The sequence below is a fragment of the Pocillopora verrucosa genome, chromosome 12 (assembly GCF_036669915.1).
Source record: "Pocillopora verrucosa isolate sample1 chromosome 12, ASM3666991v2, whole genome shotgun sequence".
NCBI classification, from domain to species: Eukaryota; Metazoa; Cnidaria; class Anthozoa; order Scleractinia; family Pocilloporidae; genus Pocillopora; species Pocillopora verrucosa.
Window position 1 is genome coordinate 5,344,834 of NC_089323.1, and position 18,214 is coordinate 5,363,047.

The following is an 18,214-nucleotide window of genomic DNA, read 5'->3' on the forward strand; positions in this document are numbered from 1 at the left end:
ATCCAATAATTCTTAAAACTCACTTGTGTACTTGTACAGCTTTTGCATTTACTGTCAAAATCTTTGACATGGCAAGTAACCCAAGATATTTCACTGTCAACAGAATAGAAACGTTAGTAACTAGAGGCCACTTGGCAAACGTAGCTAAGGTGCTGAAAATATTGAATAAAATGCAAATTAATTGACATCAGATGCATTTCAACAAAGTGCACGATTATTTTGGATCAATGTCACTATCAGAGCAACTATGCACCCACCCCTCCCCTAGCCTAAAATCAACCCTCAGATTTGACTGATTTGACTGTTGTTACCTTAGGGGAGGGGTAGGTTTGCAGTTCCTCTTATACTGATATTGATCCATTATTCTAATGAGGCTGCTTGTTTACTTACAGTTCTGGTCAGAATCTTCAATCAAGATCCGCAACTTGCTTACACATAACTGAAGAAAAACAAAATCCAAATTGTTACATACTTTGGCACAAGCAGAATTCACCATCTGCAGAAAACTACTTACAACAACTCAGGAATGGAGAGTACATGGGTAATAAAAAAAAAGTACACTCCCCACCATCTATGATTGGAGATGTACCTCCAGTTAAATAACTCATTTACATCGATTACAGTTGCAATATTAAGGCTTATTCTCTTTTATTATGCCCCTCTACCTCCCAGAATTTATTAAAATGTAGCTTATCCCTATGATATCCATACATTATCAACATGGTAATGAGGCCACCAGGTAATGAAAATACTCAAACTTATCAAGTAAAAATTTTATAGGTATACTTATCTAACACAAACATGAATGTCTTGTGACTAATTTTTGCAGAAATATGTAGCAGCTTTAAGGGAGAATTAACAATCAGATCTTGGGAGGTAAAGGGTTAAGACTCAATTAAATCCATAGCCACAAGATAAAACACTTATCTACTAAATAAAGATTTGATGAATAGCCAACCTGAATGGAAGCATTGTGTTGTGGTAATCCTGAAAGTAAAAAGTATTGATAAGATATTGAGTAAATAAGGTACCTGTACATTTTAGTTCAGGCTACTAGGAGCTCTCTTTTTTACCAAGTATGTCTGTGTTATTGACTGAATAATGTCATCTTTCACTTAGCAATTACCAGGCTAAAAATGTACCATTTTTATTTACATCATCCTTGCGGAGAAACATTACTTGTTGACATTCCTATCTTAGCAGTATGCACGCCAATGAGTTTTTTTTACCATAGACCCAGCTAAATGGCCTAGTCTACTATGAGTTTCCCTTAGGTCAAAGGTTACAGGTAAGTGTCCAAAGTACTAATCAGATGGTCTTAGGTTTTGACTTCTATTGAGAGTGCTTGGAGTTCCATATTCTCTGAGTACTGCTGTATCCTTCACTCAATAAAATCATCTTTCACTTAAAATAGAAATTCTTCAAAGTATTATTTAGAAACAAACAGAATGTAATGTAGCTAGGTACATGTATTTTTTTGCATATATATCATGGAAATAACCCACTCATAATCTAAGGCTCACCTGATATGACAGTATTAATACATTCATAGAGTAGCGACATGGCAGAAGTGCTGCAAGGGAAAGTCGAAAATTATTGACTAATAACAGTGATATCTGATATTAGGCTGTCTTCATTGAAAAGGCCATATCTGGATGTCCACTGACACTTACAAGGCTTCTTACTGAAGTTCATGAAAGCTTTTTGTAGGACTAGTACAGCCTTTTTGGTGGTTACAGCTGCGAACTCCACAGTCAGCAAACTCAATTGCATGAAAAAAGTTACAAAGGAAAAAAACTAGGAAAAAAAAGTTATGTAAGGTGAGGTTTCAAATGTACCTGTGGATAAGGTTTGTTAAAGGTTCCAGTAATTTCTTTCCCAATCTTGGTTCCAGAGGACAAAGAGCACCAAACTACAAAAAAGGAAAAATGTGGAAGATAACCAATGTTTTAATCAAAAACAGGGGCACCTTTTTATCTCCAGGGAATGATAAATTTGTACCTTCTTCGCACAAAAACAATACATCAACTAGATAATGAGAACAAATAGACCTTGGGGATGTTATCATGATAAAACAACAGATTATTCTAGCTTCTTTACAAATAACATTTAGTGGCAAGGGGGGAGAGAATTAGGAATCTGATCCTTGAAGTAACCTTATTCGCTTGAGGATGTTAACTTGATAAAGGACCAGATTCTCCTAATTTAGTTATTGAGAAATATATAGAAGAAAGGAGGGGGAATTTAGGAATCAGATCCTGGAAGTGAAATGGTCAAAGCCATCAAAAACTACTGACGTCTCATGTAGTAAAAAAATTCTGACTTTGCCTTGAAATCAATAAAAAAAGGAAAACATTTGCAAAATAATATATTTTTCTGGGTTTTACTCACCAGTTTGATGATCTTGATTAACATCCAGTTGTTAGTGGAGCTTGTCATGAGTTTGAAGAACAAAGGAGCCAGTGATAGGTAGTTCTTGGGGTTTTTCCGAGCCAGTTCACAAATCACATTCACAGCAGCTGACTGTACACCTGTAATCAAGACAAGATGAATAGTGCAAAATTAAGGTTATTGATTGTTAACTTCCATTCAGTGCTGTAACATCCACCATGAAATCACTGACCTAGGATTCTTGCCATTTGATTGGCTCTCATCAACATGACTTATCATGAATAATATAATTTTATAGTTGCATTGACATATTTTTATCAGCCAATGAAAATGAAGCACTAAAACAAAGTCATAAGATTTCATGTGACATCTGTCCAATTCAGTCATGAATCGCAGTATTTTTTTGCCAATAAATCAAAACCTAATTATACAGTATGTTTGAAGACTGAAGCAAAACCAAATAAAAGCGATTTTGGATTGTGTTGAAGCTTAGTTGCGCAAAAATAATCCTTGATTGTTGATCAGCAATGGTTATTTATTACCATTTTCTTCCCAAAACTGATACAGATGATAAGATGTTCATTTTGATGCCAGGAAGGTCCTTGTCTAAAACAAGACCATCATTGCACAGCTTCTCTCAACTCTTTGATTTGACTCAGTTACCATCTGCTCATAAAATCATTGCAAGACTTTTGACAAGTAATTTATAGTTTCCCGTTTTTAACTTATGCATTATTATAATTTACTTTCACTATGGTTATTACATATAGTAACAACTCACCAGGTTCTCCATCTTCAAGCTTTTCCTTTAATCTTGGGAAGGCTGGTCTTAGGGCTTCAGGAAACTAGATTTGACATTTGTGAAAATAATATTACATTCTCTCGCAGAAGTAAAGCAGACTTAACACTGTAAGACAAACATACACTGTATTGTGCAGGCAGACTGACAGACAAACAGGCATTATAGATTTAAACAGATCTATAGATAGGAAAAAAGACCAACAAACTGAGAAGTACAGATGCAGAGAAAGACTAACTGTCAAATAGAGAGCTTACATCTGACAGATGACAAACAGACAGACAAATAGACAAACAAATAGACAGACATACCAAGGTCAATACCCAGGTTAATAGATACACACACACACACACACACACACACATAATGCAAGACTCTAACAAACAGAGAAACAAACACAGAGATAGACAAACAGAAAGAAACACAGACAAATAAACAGACAGACAGACAAAGATAAAACTACAGCCAACAATTTGGACTTAATAAATTTTAATTATTGTAATAATCATACTGATAAAAAATCCTGAGAAATAGAAAGAGGTGCCCCCCACACCCCTGTTTAGCCCTGACCAGTTATGCCTTAAGATTATACACTCAAATGAACTTTTTTTCCTTCAGGTTAATAGAAATAAGTTAAGAGCTTACAGCTGACACTGACATTTTGTGGAAAATTATTAACTAATTCATACACCCTTACCTTGAGAAATATCTTATACATAAGCAAAACAGCTCTTTTTCTGATGTAAGGTTTAGTTGAGACAAGCTGACGAAAAAAAAGTTAAAAACAATATTAAGTTAACAAAAAAAGTTTGCCTAATGACATAAAATCTAATGACAATTGACTTTGTGGCTTACTTGTTCTCAGGAAACACAGCATATGGTTTATAAAGGAGGGTGGGGAAGGGGGGGAGGTACAAAATTTGAAAGGCAACATGGCTGACTATTAAGTCACATAATTATTTAATTTTAATTTCACTAAATAAATTGTTGTTTACTTTGCATGTATTATCTTATTTTTCCTTAATTTTTTTACTCTTAGTCTTATTTCTCATGTTCCAACATCAAAATGCATACACCAAAATTCTACCATAATCATATAAAACTCACCAACGACATAACATCATTAGCTAAATCTCTTGCCAAGTCTGAAGTCACAAAACAAGCAAAACCAGACAAGGATACACCAGAATCATACATGTTCATGCTGCACAAGTCCTGAAAGTTGCAAAAATAATAATAAGTACTTAATGACTGATTGGAAGGGCTGAATACCAGAATATTTGGCTTGAGGTCATAACGTTTCAGCAAAAGTTCAGCGCAGGGTTTGTGTCATGACTGAGTGCCAAATATATTTCTTATCCACCTGACCCACCTAAGTCAAGAATCATTTTATCATAGGACTCAAGTTCTTTCTTTTTCATCCTTTCCTCTAGGCTCTCATCTTGAAGAACCCTATGGCGTTGTATGACCCTGCTCACACCATAACATTAGGTCCTCAAACAGGAATTTTTGTTAAGGGTTTTTTTCATAAAAAACTCATGAAAAATAACGATAATTAGTTTATACCACACAATCAATAGGAGCTTTTAGAGCATGCTGATTGGTAAATTCTGAAATTAATAGTGAGTAATATTCCCCTCTGTGCCAAAATCATGCATTAAAAGTTCAATTTCCTACCATTTTGTGGCATATTGAAAGAAAAAAATAATTTTTTGGTATTTGTGTAGTATATACTGAAACAAGTATTCACCTCAGTGGTGGTGAAAGAGATTGATATTTACCTTGCCACCTTGCAACTTGGATACTATCCATCACTTTTCACTTCCACTTTGGTGAATGATTGTTGATTATTGCATTAAGAGCAACATTAGCCTTAAATTTGAATTATCCTTACTCTGAGATTTTGAAAACTAAGAACACTTTGATTTGACACTGACAGTTCAAATCTCTACCAACCAATCAATAAATATAGAAAAGTGAGTAAACTCCTTAAGGATGAATTAGTAACCATTGCTGTTCAAATAATGCAAAAAACATTAGCAGCACCTTTCTGATCATGTTTGTGGTTAACATCAGGATATCCAAATCTTCATGGAATGATTGCGATGCTGCTAAATAACCAATTCTCTGAAAAAAGAAAAAAAACTTTAAGATACATTATCAACATACATTATCAACACATTAATCACATCTCCACATCAATCATCTAGTCCTTAACCCTTTCACTCCGATGAGTGACCAAGGCAGAATTTCTCCTTAAACTATCAATACAATATCAAACAGACCAGTGATGAGAATAAAGAAAAGTATAAATTAAGAGAATATAAGTTGATCCACTACCAAATTCTCCAAACAAACATCATGAGAACTGTTTGGTAGACAGTAAGGAGAATTACTACTGAGATCTTTGGAGGTAAAGGGTTAAATTCATCTAAGACATTTTGACAACCTCAGTCTCTTACTCTATATGTACCTGTACATTTAGTAGTGACAGCCTACATTTATCAACTGATGTTCACTACAATCAAAACCAAATTGATTTAATTTATATTCCTTAGGGTTTACATATAGATAATAATAATGATACCTTGTATGTAAACTTGGAAGAACTCATGACTTCAATTATGTTAAATGCAGCCCAGCTGATGTCATATCCCAGCATTTGGAGCTATTAGAACAAAAAGTAGGAAAACAGTCAGAAAATAAATATTCAAACAGGCACCTTTAACTTTTACTTCAAATTAAGGAGAAGACTAGGTTGTGTACTTAAGGACTGTTAAAGAAACTGTGGTGCTGCTTTGATGGGAGAGTATAACAGGGTAATTCAGTATCACAGTTGAGTTTATAAAGTAAATTGGCCCTTGTAGAGAGTTTCAAAGCTGATACTTTGAGTTTTAGCCTTTCGTGAGAGCAAAAGATGGAGGGCTAATGCTCAAAATTTTCAAAACAAAAACACTTTGTTTTGAAACTCTTTATGGTGGCCAATTTACATTATCAACTCAGTTGATGATACAAAATTACCTTGCAATACTACAAATACACAAGTAACTCATTCAGCAACCCTGATCACTTCTTATTTGATAACAGGGCAAGGTGAGAGGCACTTATCTGAGAGGGGCATATATCAAAAATTATCCCCTAACACCTAGCATCAGTGCAAATGATATCCTGTTATGGATAAAACATACCAATATCGCCACGCTCAACAACATGTTCTCAATAGTCTGCATGGATGACTAAGATTTTGATAAGTTCTGCTCTTGTGACTACTGAATACAAACTGAGCTCAAAATTTACTACATTTCCAAATCATAGTATCTACAATAACAATGCCCTGAATATGTCTGATCTATCCTTGCAGTATGCAACAACCTTGTTGTACATAAATCTTTCATATGGTATAGGTCACCAAATAGTTTGCTACAGCTTATTCAATAGAGCACTGAACCGTGAAATCTGAAATTCTGAGGTTCAAATCCTCTTGCCAAGCTCAGAATTTTTCTTTACTCCTCATGGGTGACAAATGAATAACATCTCCCTTTCAATAACTTCTTGTTTTAAGATAAATTACAGGACATCACCATATATAAACTAAAAAGAGAATTATGTATAATTGACACAAACAATCATGATTTGTAATAAAATAGATTTCAGTATAATTTGTATTAAAATAGATTTCATTACACAAATGAGTAAGGTTGAATCAATACCTCAGGGGAATCAAACTGAAAGCTTCATGTACTTGTACACAGTTTTACTTACATAAGTGAGTTTTGCCACTGCGTTGGCTTTAACCGCGGCATTCTCCTGTCTCAATTCTTGTTTGATTTCATCCAGACAGGCAGCAATATATTTAGCCTGTAAAATCAACAAAAAATATACTTCCTGTTAGGAATACGTTTCGAGTCAAATTGTTCGGACTTGTGTAAAATATAATTGAAATTCTTCTGACACACGCTTCGCCTAAAATCGATATCTAATTTAAGTTCCGCGCATGGATCTTACACAATCTTCTTTGGCATCATGCAAACACCAGAATGAAATGAGTTTCATTGAGAAGAATTGAACCAGTTAATTCACCAATTGATCGCCACATTTTTAATTTTCACATATTCTCATCTGCCAAAAATGTAAACTTATAATAGCCATCCAAGCGACATCAAAACCCTTACGAGCTCAATGATTATGGTTGTATAATTAAGATCAACATAAACTGAATGAACAGTATGCCACGTCGTCCGTGTAGAGGGCAACAATGCTCATGTGAGGAGAAATCGCATCATTCCTGTTCTTAATATACCTCGTTGCTTTTGTTGTTCCTTATTCCACGGACAAGATCCGTGAGGTTCTTTTCGAACATTTTGGATACTAGCTCTATACGTAGCCAAAAGAAAGGCGATATTGGTGGAATTCCGACAGAAAATCCTTTATCTACGGCATTTTCCAAACCGAAATTGATCCTCCCCCGAGAGTTAAAGATGGCGACTTAAACTCGCTGAGAGTTATGGGTAAGTTAGTGACAGTGGCTAATGTCAAGGGAGGGGTAGGAAAGGACATATTGGAACTTAAAATCTATATTACAGTTCACACGGCAACCAGGTGGACAATCAGACATGGTTTGATGCTACTCTGGTTTACAGATTTAATGAATGTAACCGAAGAAGTTACAATTCATAGACCCAACGTTTCGACACTCCTGTCTAGTGCCTTCATTAGGGGTCATCGAAACGCTGCAACAAGAGGTCCTTTTATATGATCACTAATTAGCGGCCTTTTTTCCTGACGAGGTGTAAATAGGCGTCAGGAAGCAAACCGCCATCGTCACGATTTAAAGGAGCATGGGCGGAGTTAATATGCCAAGCCTCCAAACAAAGGCGCTGGTGGTAACGCCGATTAGTGGTGATAATTTTAGAACTATCCCACCTGATTATCTGGTTATAGTATGGTTATATTGGAACTTTGTGTATCGAGCACTATCGAGTCTTTCAGATTGTTAGTTGAGATCAGAGATTGATGGGTTTTTGACCAATCAGAGGACAAATATAATCTCAGTGATTTCATTTTACGAGAAAACCATGTCTAGGACTATGCTTGGACAATTATCTTCACATATTTTCCAGGCATGAAGTTCATTTTTTGCACACCCATATTTTTTCAGTTTGATTCTCCGTATCTGTGTTTTTAAAAATAAATATGAATATGCTCAGAAACCATTTGGGCATGACTCATATCATGGGACAACCCTCACACGGAGATTTCGCCATACTCTTCGTCATGTGATCCCTATGATCTATGGTCTTAAGAATTCAGAGCTGGGTAGAAGTTCAGAGGGAAAAGAATGACTCCTCAACTTGACTTCTAGACAGTGTGGTACACAAGATGTCACAAGCTTACTCACATCAATCTTACGATGTATTAAATTGAAAGCGTTCGTCTGATTAAAAATCTTGGGAAAATTCTACGCGCCACCCATACCCCAGGTTAGCTTAGCAGCCTGGCAAAAGGAAGCACTGAGTATTGTGCGAACTCTAGAGGGGAATGAGAATGAATAGTAGTTATAAATTTATGCAGGTTTGTATGCGGTATCTTTTGAATGCGACTGTTCAAGACGTTTTGTTCGCTGTGATCGCAAGAAATCTCGCTCTGTAGCTCCTCTCTAACAGTCGTAATTTCACCCTCAGCACGGGTACACAATGTGCTTGGGTTCGACGCGTTTTTGTCGCTGATATTTCTAATTTTTAAGACGCCAAATGGTGAATGTACTTGAAAATGGTATCCTTAGAAACTTCTGGCTCCGAAGGCCTTTCGTCAAAGGTGTGTTGTATATTTTTATTTATCTAGATCTATGATCAAGATGGTTCAAAATTTTGCCGGATTAACATCTATTATAGTAGTGTTTTTAGCAGAAAATGTTAATATCTAATCTGCAGTGCTTTTTCCCGTTACAAGCGGCCCTCAAAAACCTGAACTAACAAACTCATGAACTCAACTTTATTCCTTCTAGCGACCGATCCGCGACAGATAGAATGTTGTTCACATTGAATCTTTCTTCTTCAATCCTTTTGTGATTTAGACAACAAGCTTTATTGCTGTACCGCCAGCGTGAAAGTATTTCACAGCTAGATCATGCACACTCGTTTTATTGTAGAGTTCTCCGATCGAGGATCACTGAGCCAAACGAAAAATAGAATTAAATTCGCAGTTTATCTTTAGCATAGTTTATTCTTCTGGGATTGTTGACTAGGTCGTAGTGAAGACACACTACTTTTTTTTCAAAAAAGAGCGAAATAATGTCACAATTTTATTGGTCCTGCAAAAAGTAATATAAAACACATCCGTTCTCACTGACACTGCATTTGACGCGTGTTTTACTTTGTACACGCTTGACAAATTTTGACACCGTCTTTCCCGCGCGTAGCGATGATGAATTAAGCTTTTTTGTGATCGCATTTTCCTTGGGGGAATGTGTACAGCACAATAGTCTTAACTTGTAGTCGGAAAAACTAACGTATTGTATCCATTTTCTCGTTGTGAAAAAAGTGATCTTTCTCTTTCAAATAATTCCACCTGCTCCATGTCCGAACTCGGAAATAACAAATTTGTATTCCTATCCATTTCATTCTGTTTGTTTTGCGAGAAAGGTTTTGGATGTAATGAGCTGAGTTCACCTATTTTCCATCGCAAATGTTGCATTCTTTAATGTGGTGACACTATTTTTTTCCGCTTCGTAAAATCTTACTGCAATATTTAAGGTTTGAAACTTTTTATTCTTGCAAAGATATTATTAGGAACACTTTGTTTTGCTTGTCATGAATTCGAAGCTTTTAAATTTAATTTTCATTTCATAAGCCACTCTAAAGTGAGTTTAAAAATTTGGTATTTTTACTCAATATTGTGAGATGCGAGGTACTATAGACATTATGGGTTTAAAAAAAATCAATGTATTATCTGAAATGTGATAAATTTTTTAATCTCTTCAGACTTTGAGGAAAAGTATTTTCAATTAAAAGATTAGCAACTTTTTTCCATCTTTTTCTTCATTGAGATAAATTTTGAAGTGGTTCTTTCTTGAATTTTTTTCATTGTTGATCAGATATTTTGTTAAATTGTTGTCCAACCAGAATTGCTTTTGAATTAAATATTATTAAAATTTTTATTTTGAATAATGATTTTATTTTTACAGAATATTTTCATTGGAGCAGCACTAGCAATTACTGGAAATCTCCTTATCAGCATTTCAATGAATATACAGGTCAGTAGATTGAGAGTGTTTTTATTTTAAGTAGTCTTTGGGGTTAAGATTATAAATAATTAAAGCTCTCCAAAATGAATTTCTCTCAGACATGTACACATGCATGCATTCTTCAATTTTAGAGGCAAGTGTTGGATTTGAGTGATGATTACTTAACTCAGGTCTAACAGCAAGGCATGAAAAAATTTCCAACCAGCACTGGTCAATTTATGTGGTCTAACCTACTCTTGCTTTAAAGGGACAACTTATTTTTAGCTGGAAAAATATCCACAACATTATATCTCTATAAATCCCCTCTCCTTTATGAAATATGTGTAAGTACTTTACCATGCTTTAGTTGTACATGTAGCCTCCAACTCAATGCAAGATAAATGATACACCTATATTTAAAACCTGAACATAGCTTGGAATTAAATTTTTCTTTACTTATGTAAACAATCGGAGGAAATGTGTGGCCATCCAAGGAGTTAACTGGACTAAACCTACATGTATATTTGACCTGATATTGTCCGTAGACTGGTCATTATTTCCAGCCCTGACCAGTAGAAATATAAAAGAACTTGTTTTTAAAGTTTGATACACTGTGTAGGTTTTATTGCTGATTGTTAATGAATAGTTATAAATACCACAATGGAATACTAATCTTATAATAATCAAACTGCTCTTTAAAAGTTTTGTGTATTTTTTTCTATATGGATATCCTTAAGACAATTCCTGTGATTTGCTCAGACTTAGATGCAATCTGATCTTTATGAAGTGTCTTTTGTAAAGAGTCAGTTTTTGGGAATTGTATTAGCAAAGTATAGTGTCTGGTAATTTTATAAACCTTTTTTGTGAACAAGTGTTATTGATTCTTCCTTGATCTAGAGGTCTCAAACCATTTGAACTGTAGTTTTATTTGCACTGTCTTCCCAAAATTTTTATTTCTTTTTCAGAAATCAGTGTTTTTTTTTTTTGTGAAAAATTCAAATAACCAAGTAACTTCTCTCTTGAAAAAGGATGCATTTTTTTTCTAAAAATAAATCCTTATATGAGACATTATTAGTTCTTTTGAATTCAGTATTGCATACATTTCAAATCCCTTTTTCATTTGTGGTGTACAAGACAAGGGTTTGCTTTATTAATTCAAAACGAAAATTTAGAAAATGAAAGCTCTTCCTATGTAACAAAGCTTTTCCATTTGTTACATGTCATTGTCGCCAAAGCACTTTTGAATTCTGAAATCTTCAGTGGATGAATTTGTGAAGCTCATTTATAATTTACAAGAACTGAATAACATTGAATTGTAATATTCGTGTGAAATTGCTTTTCAGACCTACACGTTTAGAAAATTTACAATTAGTTTTTACTTTTGTCATAGAAATATTCCCATTTGCGCCAAGCAGAAGAGAAAAGTGAAACACACTATTTGAAGAGTAAAATATGGTGGTATGTTTTCTCAATCTTTGTTTCAGTTATAATTTGAATTATTAATAAAGATGTAGAGAGATCTTTTAAGAATAGCACATTGGGTGTCATCTTATTGTTGTCTTATTGAAAGGGTGCAAATTTTCACCTCACACCCAATGTGACAATACTACAGTGCACATGTGTATTAATTTTGAAATTAAAAGCACAGATAAGTCAATATGATAAAAACATTTGTTTATTCAAGCTATTTGAAATTTTTTAGATTTATGCTGTAATGCAGGATGAAATGTGCTAAGTGTCTTGAAAATTATATATTAAGCATGTGGGGATTCTGGCCAACTATACCAAGCATGCTAGAGTTGGTCAATAAAGGAGTTATCGAAGAAGAAAGATGGAGAATTTTTTGCAAAATATTCTTCACACTTATCAGCCCTTTGACCTCAAAGAGAGACTGGCATCCAATGTGTTGTTATAGTATCACCCCTAAATCAAACATTAAGGTGACAAGAATGAAGGAAAGGGTCACCAAGTAAGGATAGCTCAGGATTGTTAGACAAATTCTCCTTGTCAGCACCTTAGGAAATGTATAGAGAACAGTATGGAGGATATGCTCAACAAATAGATTCCAAGTTTCCGTGCATCTGTTCGGTAATAGACCACAGATGACGTCAAAATGTGGCAAGAACAAAAAAGTGGCACACGAGGCACAGCCGAACATTTCACTGATGTTCTTACCATATTTTGACATCCTCTGTGATCTATTACTGAACAGATGCATGGCAACTTGGAATCTATTTGTTTTGTGTAATGAAGAATTAAAATATACAGAAAAAAGTTTTAATGATGACGTCATCTATGCATCTGTCCTCCAATAGATCATAAGTGAGAACCAGTCAGAATGCGTGCATAACTGAGCTTATTATCTAAATACTAATAGATGTTTGGGTGTAAAGGGCAAATTAAAAAAATGCTAACTTGTTTTTGATGAATTTAGGGTTGGTCTTATTTTAATGGTTCTTGGAGAAATTGGAAACTTCTCAGCTTATGGCTTCTCACCAGCATCACTTGTGGCTCCACTAGGAACTACCACTGTAATAGGTATGTGTTTGGATATCTTTCTAATCTGTATTATATGCAGGGCTGTATACAATAGCTGGTAGCCAGTTTATTTTCACACAACAGCCCTGTATTAATTGTTATTTATCAGGAGGAAGGTCTGGCAATGATCTGTGCCCAAGGTCTTGAGTTTTGCTTAAGGTCAACTGCCAAGGGCCAAACTCAAGACCAAGGGTGCATTTTTTCCATATAGGGGCCAACCTAGACCAGTAAAAAACTTATTTGTTGTTCTATTAGTTTGCTATTTTCTGCTTTGCCACAAATAGCAAGACAAAAATTCTGGATCTAGCCTTTGTACAAAAGCTAGAAGGGTTTTGACACAGGATTAGCCACTCAGATTCAAGAATTTAAGAGTTTAGCCCACCAAAATACTTCAGTAAAAAAAAAATATATTATTTTCATCTAAAGAGTGCTTTTGACCAAAATACTTGTTGGTAAAAACTCAAGATATGACTACAAATGGTCTAATTGAAGTATAAAATTTGATAGCCATACCTTCTACTCTATATTACAGCGACCATTCATTTACTTTTTACTTTGAAACTTTCAGGAAGTCATGTACATGTATTTGATTTTGTGATCAAAGCTACCATTGTTTAATTAGAATCTCTCTTTTCTTACAGCTAATGCCATCATTGCTGTTGTTTTTCTGAGGGAAAGAGTGCGATACCAAGATGTTTTTGGTAATTTTGATTATTAAATTTTCTATGCAAGTTTTGAACAAATTGAGCATGATCAATGTTTAAAAATGAATGTTACTGAAAACAAGTTTTCATTTATACCAGAAAGAGTAAAATAATTAATTCTGTTCTCATCAACAAGTACAAATCAGTAACAATCTTCACTCTTTGTCATCTTTAGGTGTTACCCTTGCAATTGTTGGTGCCTTTTTGCTCATAACATTTTCAACCAAGGTACAGTGTTCACTTTGAGTTAATTTTAGATATTTCAATATTTAAACGTTTTGCAATTTTTTCTGACATCTGTAAAGTCTTCTTTAGTCTAAGAGCTATCCAATTATCTCTTAATTATTTCCTTAAATCAACATGATATTTATTTATCCAACAGGAGTTTTCAGAATTGACTGGACAAGAATTGGCATCCTATTTGCGTCAGTGGCCTTTCCTTGTCTATCTGGTGAGCCTTTTCATTTCTGGTTGACATGTCATAGATGTTTAAGATGGTTTGTGTTTTCTAGACCCATAGCAGACTTCTGTCACATCTGATGATTGACCCATGGAAACCAATTCCTAAACAATCTGTGTTAACAGAGGAACAGTAACATTTGCTACTTAGAATTTTCTAGAAATGTAAAAAAGGTTTAGTATGTGTATTTCATGAGTGCAAAAGCATGCTTGCAACATGAGATATTTCATTGAAAGTTTATGTAAACAGTGGTGTAGGATGTAAGAAATCAGGCTGTCACACTTGTCAGTCTCGTATTCATGTAACACCTGTGTGGCACAGGATTGTTTGGCTACCTGGCCAAGTTTAGATATATTGTCAGTAAATAAATCTCTGTTGATTATTCTTCAAATCTCACTCATATTTTGGACATGAAACCTCACCATATGCTACATAAATGTCATCTCTCCATGGCTCTACAATGTTGTTAGTTAACCAGGCAAACCTTTATTCAACAACTGTTTTCTTCATATTCAAGTAGAGAAATTAAATTTAAGCAAGTTAAAGATCATTGCAATCTGATCAGCAGCTTTTGTTACATACAGTGTAGTGGCGCAGATAATTTACTTCAGATCTTTTATTGTTTTCCTCCAGGCACTGGAAGTTGCTCTGTTTTGTATTCTACTCATTGCTCAATGGCGTTATGACTTGGAAAATGTGGTAGTCTTCCTACTCCTGGTAGCATTGTTAGGTAGGTTCAACCTTTAGACCCTTAAGAGTGACTAACATCTAATTTCTCCTTACAGTATCAGCCCTGAATCACACATTAAGGTTGTGAGAATAAGGGAAGTGATCATCATCCAGAGAGGCTCTTGATTGTTGAACAAATTTTCTTTGTAAGCACCTTAAAAACTGTATTAGCAAACATTACTGAGAATATACATACTGATGTTAGGGTGGAAATGATTAATATACATAATTGCACCATTTACCAGTAGTTATAGCTCATAAAAAATATTACTCAGTTTTTAAACAAGCTACAAATGTTTATCATTATATTTTTTGTTTTCTTTTGAGTAGTTGAAAATTGTTTTAGACCACAGTATTTTCCAAGAATATTTTGTAGGCATCCAGAGTAAAATAAATTGATAAAAAAAGAAATTAAAAAACAGTAGCTGCCAGAGGTGAAGATTGATTTCAGGTTAAGAAAGGTGTTTAATTTTTTTTTCTCTGATTGAAGCAGCTAGTGCTTCAACAGCAGTGGCCTTCTAAAGTACAGTCCACCAGGGTCTTCTGAAGAATACTGCAAACCCTTTACAATTTCTACCAAAGGGCCAAATTTAAGGAAGTTGGCTGTAGGTCACAAACTCATTTATCTGACTTTTTCTATATTGCAACCAAAAAAATGTTACTGTATGTTTAGGTGTGTTGTTTTCAAGATTCCATCACAACTCTGAAATGCAAAAATTGAGTTCAGGAGAATTGTAAAATAGAGTGTTTGGAAGAAATCTTTCAATACATGTAATTCCCTACCGATTGCTTGATTTTCCTTGATTGCTCTGGTTTATTCAACAAATTCTCCTTAATACCAAAATGAATGCAGAGAGAGGAGTAGGGAGGAAATGCAGACTGATGTTTGGCCGTATAGGGTTAAATAAAGGGATCTACATGTAACACCCTGTTGCCATTTTATTGACTGTTTGACATGACTGTTTTTGTTCTTTTATTTCATGATAGGTTCTTTGACTGTAATATCGGCAAAAGCTGTATCATCCATGATAAACATAACACTGGGTGGAAACAGTCAGTTGGGGCATCCTTTGTTTTATGTCATGCTTATTGTCATGATTACCACAGCTATCGCACAAGTCAAGTAAGTATTAAAACACAAATTTAACAGTCAACTTTCATTCTTTGTAAATGACAATTGTACTTGTGGATGAAAAATTTTGACCTCACACAAGAGAACCCTTCCTGATCAGTTTTTCATGGCTAACACAAAACTTGCACTATTGCAGCCATACATGACATATTTTGGAACTTCAAGGCACATGATGAGGAGAGCCACTTTAAATATTTGTGCTTCTTTGCAACCTCCAATTCTTGGGTCAGAAAAAGCACAGGGAAGAAAGTTGTACCACAATTCTTTTGAATGTCTCCAAAAAGTTTTGGAACATCCTCAGAAAAGTCTTTGATATCAATGGATGGAAAAATTCTAAGGTTTTGTTGCTTTTTTTTTTCACAGATTTCTCAACAGAGCCATGCAGTCTTTTGATGCGACTGTTGTAGTTCCCACCAACTTTGTTTTATTTACAATTAGTGCTATCATAAGTGGTGAGTAACAGAAAGAAGTATAAAGTAATCACTCCCAGATCTCATTAGAAATTCTCCTTTCTGTCTGCCATAAATTTCTTGTGATCATTTGGAGAATTTGGTATTGGAATGACTAATAATTGTTTGCTTGATACTGTATTGATATTGTGAGGAGAAATTCTGTCTTGGTCGCTCATGGGAGTTGATAAGAGTGATAACAGAGTTAAAAAGCTAGCAGTTATATAGCTTACTATTTTTTCTTTTGATTTCAGGTATTGTTTTGTATAAAGAATTTTATGGTCTTACATTTCTGGAAATATTTATGTTTCTTTTTGGGTAAGTTCCTGTATTTTGTTGAAACCAAAGTTTCTCTTTTCAGGGTACATTCAGCGAAATCTTGGCATCCAACTTGACAATGACTGGAACAGTTAATATTATACTTTTCCCAGTATTTTGTTTTAATAATTAAAATGAAGATTATGAAGATCTATTTTGTAGAATTGATTGGCTCAGATTTTAAATGGTTATGAACAACTTTTGCAGGTGCATTTTGTCGTTTATCGGTGTATATTACATCACCTCAGACCGAAAACAAGAGGAGTCAGATGAGCAGCTGCTACTTACAAATGCCGACCTGTTCCCTGGTATGTTGATAATCATTAACCCTTTAACTCCCAGTAGTGATCAGCATGAAACTTCTCCCTATAATACCTGTACATTATCAAGCAAACAGGTAATGAGAATATTCAAACTCATCAGGTAGGAGTTGTTATCTTGATCTTACACCAAATTCTTATAACTAATTTACAAGGATATTTGTAGCAGCTAGAGGGGAGAATTAAGGATAAGATCTTGGGAGTTAATTGGTTAATCTTTTGAGCTATTACTTTTCTTTAATCCTTCAACTCCCAACATTTAATTTTCTTAGAATATCCAGACATCGTACTACAAACGGTTTATGAGAATACTCAATGATCCACAGACTGGTAGAAGTTTGGAGGAAACTGATATGAAAGTATTTTAATTGATTTTGTTTTTTCAGGATTCTTGTCACTTTCCTCATCGAAGTTGATTGCAGTACAACCCAACAACATGCTGACAGCCTCTCATGTGGAGTATCCTATGCTCCCTAGCAAGCCAACTTATGAATCAACTGCAGATGCAGAACAACAAGTGGAAGGAGGGACATAACCTGTTACGACCTGAACATAAATTTCTTGCACAAATAGTACTTTTGGAATGAACTATTAACATGACATTTTTGATTCTGTCTTCCGAAAGGTGGGGTGGGATGGGCCAGGGGGGTGGGTTGAGGGGGGGGTGGGGCAAAGTGGATTGAATAGGGGGTAGGGTGATGGGTCTGAATGACTCATGTGAAAGTGACTAGTACAGTTGTTCATAAATTCTATTTCATACAGGAGACACTTTTGCTAATGTTAAAATATTCATTCACCTTTTTTTATTTCTATTTTAAGTTCCCTTTTCTTCCCTTGCAGTCATTTAATTCTTTCACTCTCAGGAATGACCAAGAGGTATTTTCTCCTTAAAGTGTAAATACACTATTGAGGAGACAGATGGTGAGAATTACAGAAATGAAAAAATGTATGAAAGAATTTGATTGAATGTAACAAATTCTCATTACCATCACTAGATGAAGTTTGTGGCAGTGGGTAGTGAGAATTACTTTTGAGATCTTGAGAGTGAGAAGATTAAATGAAACATTGTTACTCTGCTCTCCACTAGAGGCTTCTTTCATGAGTACAACACTCCTTCTATTTGTGGCATTTGAGTTGACCACAAGAGTGGTA

At 34.7% G+C, this 18,214-nt stretch overlaps 2 protein-coding genes across 3 annotated transcripts in view; one reads left to right on the plus strand and one right to left on the minus strand.

Moving 5' to 3' along the window:
- Nucleotides 1–7,670, minus strand: part of LOC131769552 (AP-3 complex subunit delta-1) — a 29,160-nt gene extending 21,490 nt beyond the window's left edge. For both annotated transcript variants that reach the window (XM_066159028.1, XM_059085270.2), the window contains exons 1-13: nt 7,491–7,670; nt 6,953–7,048; nt 5,778–5,858; nt 5,237–5,317; nt 4,298–4,405; nt 3,888–3,953; nt 3,173–3,236; nt 2,392–2,531; nt 1,839–1,912; nt 1,524–1,573; nt 959–987; nt 391–439; nt 24–93 (exon numbers count right to left, since the gene is read on the minus strand). In XM_066159028.1, coding sequence (XP_066015125.1) covers nt 24–93; nt 391–439; nt 959–987; nt 1,524–1,573; nt 1,839–1,912; nt 2,392–2,531; nt 3,173–3,236; nt 3,888–3,953; nt 4,298–4,405; nt 5,237–5,317; nt 5,778–5,858; nt 6,953–7,048; nt 7,491–7,550 — 968 coding nt within the window. In that variant the 5' untranslated portion in view covers nt 7,551–7,670. The remainder of the gene's footprint in view (nt 1–23; nt 94–390; nt 440–958; nt 988–1,523; nt 1,574–1,838; nt 1,913–2,391; nt 2,532–3,172; nt 3,237–3,887; nt 3,954–4,297; nt 4,406–5,236; nt 5,318–5,777; nt 5,859–6,952; nt 7,049–7,490) is intronic.
- Nucleotides 7,671–8,757: 1,087 nt separating this feature from the next.
- On the plus strand, nt 8,758–17,690 carry LOC131769551 (NIPA-like protein 2). The gene is made up of 13 exons (XM_059085269.2): nt 8,758–9,004; nt 10,374–10,442; nt 11,803–11,870; nt 12,847–12,950; nt 13,592–13,651; nt 13,830–13,882; nt 14,037–14,105; nt 14,748–14,844; nt 15,831–15,966; nt 16,339–16,427; nt 16,679–16,742; nt 16,950–17,050; nt 17,449–17,690. Exons 1-13 carry the CDS (start codon nt 8,948–8,950, stop codon nt 17,595–17,597), a joined length of 1,116 nt encoding a protein of 371 aa, XP_058941252.1. The 5' UTR covers nt 8,758–8,947; the 3' UTR covers nt 17,598–17,690.
- The last annotated feature ends 524 nt before the right edge of the window (nt 17,691–18,214 follow it).

Coding starts and splice junctions, on each gene's coding strand:
- LOC131769551 (XM_059085269.2), top strand. CDS start 8,948: ATGTACTTGAAAATGGTATCCTTAGAAACTTCTGGCTCCGAAGGCCTT. Junction 11,871..12,846: donor TTGAAGAGTAAAATATGGTG/GTATGTTTTCTC, acceptor TGATGAATTTAG/GGTTGGTCTTATTTTAATGG. Junction 12,951..13,591: donor AGGAACTACCACTGTAATAG/GTATGTGTTTGG, acceptor CTTTTCTTACAG/CTAATGCCATCATTGCTGTT.